At 52.0% G+C, this 6173-nt stretch overlaps 1 protein-coding gene across 1 annotated transcript; it reads right to left on the reverse strand.

The window, feature by feature from the left end:
* Positions 1–955: 955 nt before the first annotated feature.
* On the reverse strand, positions 956–2154 carry LOC110072711 (3-galactosyl-N-acetylglucosaminide 4-alpha-L-fucosyltransferase FUT3). Its single transcript, XM_020781260.3, has one exon. It carries the CDS (start codon positions 2152–2154, stop codon positions 1039–1041), a length of 1116 nt encoding a protein of 371 aa, XP_020636919.3. The 3' UTR covers positions 956–1038.
* Between the last annotated feature and the right edge of the window lie 4019 nt (positions 2155–6173).

Here is a 6173-nt window from a genome sequence, read left to right on the forward strand (position 1 = left end):
GGCCACTACTGGGACAGGTTAAAAAAAGCCAGCCGGTGCACTTTGTCCCCCCTCTCCAGAGAAACGGCAGGGTTTGCCACCTGGTGAGCTCGGGGGATGAAGGGATGAACAGGGACTCAAACTCAGTTCCCCCACCTGCCAGGTAAACAGCAAAAGGGATTCAGAGAAGACATGGCCATTCCTCCCTGGACTTCTTCCCTCGCATGGTGCCCCTCGCCTCCATGGCAGTCCCTGGAGAAATCTGGACCACCCCAAACCCCACATGTAAAATTCACTTTTAACATCCTGTAGCAAACCTTTTCTGCTCTTTTCCTCCCTCCCTCCCCGAGATAAGATCATTCCCAAGGTAGCATTGCTGCTTTTTTTAAAAAAGATTTCCACCCCTGTCCCCATTGGTATCCTCTCCAAGTGCAGATGGCATCGTATCATTCTCCCCCCTGCCATTGTCACAGACATCGTTCCGGCAAAGAAAGAAAGAAAGCCAGGTGGGGACGCAGTCCAGTTTTGTTTCGGGGTTTTGCTTGGTGACCCCCAAGGCCGTGGGTCCGTTGGCCCCTTTCAGGCCCTGTGAGAGGTGTCCCACGGCACAGGCAGGCCCACTGCGTAAGAAAGCCCCCCCTCACCGCCTAATGGCCTGCCCTCTCTTTCGGAGGAGCAGACCATTCTGTGTGAATGGGGTGTGTGTGTGTGTCCCATTTCTGTGCAACTGGAGCACAGGGAGGGGTGGCTGTGAAGACAACCCCCCCCCCATCGCCTGGAGACTGGCTGGCGAAAATAACCAGGGCAGGAATTTGCCAGTGATGAGGGTTGACCTCTAGAAGTAATTTATTCTGAGATTGGGGGGGGGGGGGAAGAAACCATGGCCGTCTGGTGCCGCCTGGTGGTTAAAAATGATAATTTCCTCATCACCGAATTCTCCAAGATATTCGTTGTGTCTTGTGCTAAACATGGGCCAGAGAATTGCAGGATAGCGGGTTGCCCGCCAGCCAGGCAGCTAACACGCTTCCCACGGGGTGGGGGTGGGGAGGGCTTCTGTCCTCACTTGAACCACTGGCTCAGCCTCGGCGTGGTCCGAAAGGTGTCGGACGTTTCACGCAGCACCCGACAGGCCCGGCAAAGGCGAGCGGTCCACGACGTTTCCAGGACGGGCTCCAGCCACGTACGCCACTGGAAATAACGCTGGTATCGCATGGGGTCCCTGGCCAGCTTCTCTAAGAACCGGGCCAGCTCTCGCACCGTCGGGAAGTCGTCGACGTGAACGAAGGCCTCCGGGGGCAAGTAACGCTCGTAGTTCTCCCGCGGTGGCCCCAAGACCACGGGGACGGCCCCAGCCAGCAAGGCGTTCTTCCAGAGCTTCTCGGTGATGTAGTCCTCGTGGACGGAGTTCTCGAAGGCCAGGTAGAACTTGTAGTGCGACAACGTGAGCTGGAGCTCACGGGAGGACAGACCCGTCTGGGGCAGTCTGTAGACATCGACCGGGAAGTACCTCTGGAGTTGACGGTAATACTTTCCCTGGCGAGACCCCAAGGGCCATTTGCTAGAGGCCAAGGCCACCAGCTTGGACTTGGGGGGAATGGTGAATCTTTGGGGGTTCTTGAGGACCCGGAGCCACCCGTACGGCGTGAAGATATCCGAGTCCCTCCGGTAGGTCATGGTGAGGTTGAAGAGACCGTCCATGGAAGCCAGGTTGCGGGAGCTGCTCGGAGGGTCCATATTGAACCAGATCCAGAGCTGGGAAGGGGGCCGCGGGGCCCGAGGCAGTAACAATGGGCTGCCGGAAACGTCCCGGTGGTACATCAGGACAGCGTCGGCTGCCGCGTACTGGCTGCGGTTGGTGGTGAGACGGCATTGGTCCGTCCGTCTGAGCCCCGGGGAGCATTCCTCAGCGGAGAGAAAGGGCCACCCCCAGAGTAGGATAAGGAGGGGCTTGTGGATCTGGGACCCTTTCGGCAGGACCGGCATGGGGGTGTCAGGCCAAGCGAGCTGGGGCGGCGGTTGGGGCAACATATCTGGGAAGGAGACGGAGCTGGTCGGGGTCAGCCTGGAGACACGGTGGTAGCCGTCGAGAAAGAGGAGCAATGGGCTCATGGCAGTCAGGAAGAAAAGGCAGGCCAGATACTTCCCAAAGTCTTGCCAATGTCCCGGAGATTTCATGGTGCCTCCGGGAGCTGGGGAGGGCAGGGGAAGAGGGCAGACGTTTAGGAAAAGTCTTGGGGGATGAAAGGAACGCTACTCCATCGGCGCGTCCTGGCCCTGTGACGTGTGGGTTCAGCTTGGCTCTCGTTTCAGGGTGGGAGGCAAGACAAGCTGCCTTTTGCAAAAGGCTCCAGGTGCTTTTTTTCACACTGTGGTTTGTGGCTGGTTATCAGACTACCATGGGTGAGCAAGTGAACCGGCCACAACAAAACCCATCACTCATCCTTGACCTTCATGCCTTTATGGGCTCATCTGGCTAATTCATCCGCACCGCCCGGGGATCCCACGTGTCTTGTCCAGCATGCTTATGGGTCCTTTTTTTAAGGTGGGTTAAAAAATATTTTAAATAAATAAGTAAACTATTGATGAACCTTTTCTCCAGGGACGCAAAGCTACGCAGAGGGTTCCCAACCCATTTCTTGCCTCCAAAGGATCCTGCGGGGGGAACTGGTGCGGATCTGAGATTTCCGCCAGCCACGGTCTTTGTCACCTACTTCTGCCCCTGGTTTCCCCAGAAGCGCCTTGATAACATGGGCCACACTCGAACCCACAGCCGCCTCTGAAGGCTGTTGATGAGGCCTCATTCTGACCTCACTGAGGAAAGGGGGTAAGAGGACCACGGATTGGTTGGACCGTTTCTAGGTGCCTGGGAGAGGGAGGCTCAGTGGGTGGCCCCGTGACTGAGTGATTTCCTCCCCCCAATGCCCTGCATAAACTCAACCCTATGGCTTCTTTTAGGGTGTCCGTCCATCTCGTCTTGTGTCATCCTCGTTTCCTGCTGCATTCAGCGTCGGGGAGGGTGAATGTCTCTTAGCCGGGTGTCTCGGCTGTGGCCGTTCCACTGTGGGTGACCCTCTTAGGAGCTGAGGCTCATAACGGGAATCCTGCCTTCTGACGGCATCGCTCTTGACTTCTCTGCCAGACTCAGACCCCCTCGGATCCAAAAATAGAACTCAGCCTTAACACACAACGAAGGACGATGATCATCAGCCTCCCCCATCCTTGAAGAGTTTTATTCCCACTTTGGCTTTGCCATGTCTTCTGTTTCTCCCTCCCTAGCTGCCTTCTCACTCCAGTTTGCTCCTGTCAGCCGTTCCATTACTTTTAAATCTCTTGAATCCAAGCCCCATCTGCAAACAGTGACTGGAGGCCACCTTTTCCATCCTCCAGCTTGCCTGTCTTTCGTAAATGGGGAGAAAGAGAGAGAGAGAAACAAACCACACCAAAATGGTCACTCTATTCCACTCACTCATCCCTGGTCGGAAGTGAGACAGAACGGGGAGAGCACCACCTCCTACCACCATTTTGGGTATCACGCAAGGGCAGGACATATAGGTTTCGGTTCTTTCTTGTGGTTCTGGTTGTATTTTGTCCCACAAAGCAGGGGAAAAGCAAGGAGGGTGCCCCTCGCTGGACTTGCACCTTTTAATTTGGGATGGTGGATCCCGAGGTGCCTCGCACAACGATGTTAATTGGTTCCAAAAAATTCATCGCTGTGTGAAACCATCATTCTGAGAAACACCATTTCCCATAAGAATGCATTGAAAACCGGTTAATCCGTTCCAATTGGAACGGATTGCTGTCCTTAAGCGAAAATCGCCATAGGAAACATCGTTGAGTGAAATTCGGTTCCCCAATTGAAATGCATTGAAGCCGACTCAATGCATTTCAATGGCTTTGCGAAGTCCTTTTTCGCTCCTGTAAAAGTGTCTTACTTAAAAATGAGCAAAAACGGAAGAGCTTCAAAAGCACTGAAGCCGGCTTCAGTGCTTTTGAAGTCCTTTCCGACGTCCGTTTTCGCTCATTTTTAAGTGTCTTACAATGTTTGGAACCTGTTTTAAATGCTTGCAATCGTTAGCCCACCTCCTGAACCCTATGCAACTTAATTTGGTGTTGTTCTGAGTCGTTGTTAATTTTTGGTGAATTTTTGTTTTTTCTCTCATTGAACTCTATTGAACTGTCCGTCCAATGCATTTCAATGAGAGAAAAAACAAAAATCACCAAAAATTAACGACGACTCAGAACAATACCAAATTAAGTTTGCATAGGGTTCAGGAGGTGGGCTAACGATTGCAAGCATTTAACACAGGTTTCAAACAGTTTAAGACACTTTTACAGGAGCGAAAAAGGGACATTGTTAAGTGAAATTCCCCCATAGAGAACATCGTTAAACGATCGGGGAAATTCCTCAAAGAAACCCATCGCTGTGTGAATTTGTCGTTGTATGATGCAATCGTTGTGCGAGGCACCACTGTAATGCCAAACTCAACGTGTTCGTCGTTAAGGGGCCACAAGAACCATTCTCGCCATTGCTGCCCCAGAGGAATCCAGCTACCCCACTGAATTTTAATTTAAATGTCAAATTCGGAGGTTTAAAAAAGTTAAAGAAAACTTTTCATGGTAAAAAAACCTCAACGGCACTGAAACAAGCCAGCTGGGCTCTCTTATTGGGTTGCTCAACTTGCCGGAGGATAAATGAGAGGAAAATATTTTGAAAAGAGAATTTTACCCACCCAGACCTTGGTTGTCATCGTGGGAAGTGGCCTCTGATGAGCAACATGGGTGGCCGAGGGAGCCACCCGTGAATGGGAAGCATCATCCTCTTCAGGAAATGACTTGCTCCGTCCTGGTGCATCTTACCACAGAGCAGGATGCAGTCTTTTAGCTGGCTAAACCTCCTTGAGATCCATTCCCCTCACTTTTAAACTCCTGGGATTTGCAAAACATGCCATTTCAGCCCTCCAGCCTATAGATCAGTGTTTTGCTCCAAGTCCCCCCTGGCGTCGGCAGGAATGGAGGAGGCTGGGGGGGTAAACTTCATATCTTTACATCTCAGCTCCCAGGGTTCTCGAATAGCCTTGCCTCCATCCGCTGTGAGATGATGGGTATTGTAGTCCAAATAATAATAAATGAATACATGGTGCCCCGCATGACGACGATAATCCGTTCCATTAAAATCGCTGTACAGCGAAATCGTCATCATGTGGAAAAAAACCCCATTGGAATGCACTGAAAACTGGTTAATGCATTCCAATAGGGGAAATACCTTATTGTCCTGCGAAGATCCTCCATAGGGTGGCCATTTTGCAATCGCTGTCTTGTGAAAATCGGTCTGGAAAACAGCGGGGAGCCGTTTTGCAAACCACCGATCAGCTGTTTTAAATCGTCTTGCGAACAATTGGTTTGTGAAGCACGGACCTAATTGTCATTAAACGAAAATCCCCCATAGAAAACATCGATTTGCAATCACAAAAAAGCAGTTTCGTCTTCATGTGGGGTAAGCGTCTAGCGGGGCACCACTGTATTCTGAAAATCTGCAGGGGGCTGACAAGGTTCTCCATGCAGATGGATTCTGTCATTCCAGAACAGCCATCCCCCTCTTTTCTGCCACACAAATTGAACCCAATTCTAAGTTCAGACTCGGTGCATTGGTTTGCCAAGTTATTTCCCCCCTGTAATTGCAATTTTTAAAAAACAAAAACGCACAATCCCTCCACACGCACATCCCCATTGCATTATCTCTCCTCTGTGAACCTTGCTTTTAATTTCTGTCTACAGATGTTTGCTTTTGGAGATTGGGTGACCCACCTGGGACGGCTGTGACGCCAGAGGCAGCGAGAAGAGCCCATGGCCAGAGTGCAGACCCCCCTTTCTCCCCCCCAACTGCCCCTTGGGAGGAGCGGGCGAAGGCAATCAGAAACACGCCAGCCTGGCCATAGAGGTAATCCACGTCACTCGAGTCTTTGAAAAATTCATAGCCTCTTGGTTCCTGGGGAGGCATAAATGATTGCTGGGGTTGAGAGGGCTCAAGAACTCCCCCGACTCTCTAAATGTGGGCACGGCGGAAGCCCTAAGCCGTATATCCACCCACCCACCCACCCACCCGCCTGCCCCCACGCAGAACTTTCTACCAATGAGCCTCGGGGCAAAGCGTCTCTTGGGCAGGGGCGAAGCTGGTATAAGAGAGCCGTTTGGCT

This window comes from Pogona vitticeps, chromosome 7 (assembly GCF_051106095.1).
Source record: "Pogona vitticeps strain Pit_001003342236 chromosome 7, PviZW2.1, whole genome shotgun sequence".
Taxonomy (NCBI): domain Eukaryota; kingdom Metazoa; phylum Chordata; class Lepidosauria; order Squamata; family Agamidae; genus Pogona; species Pogona vitticeps.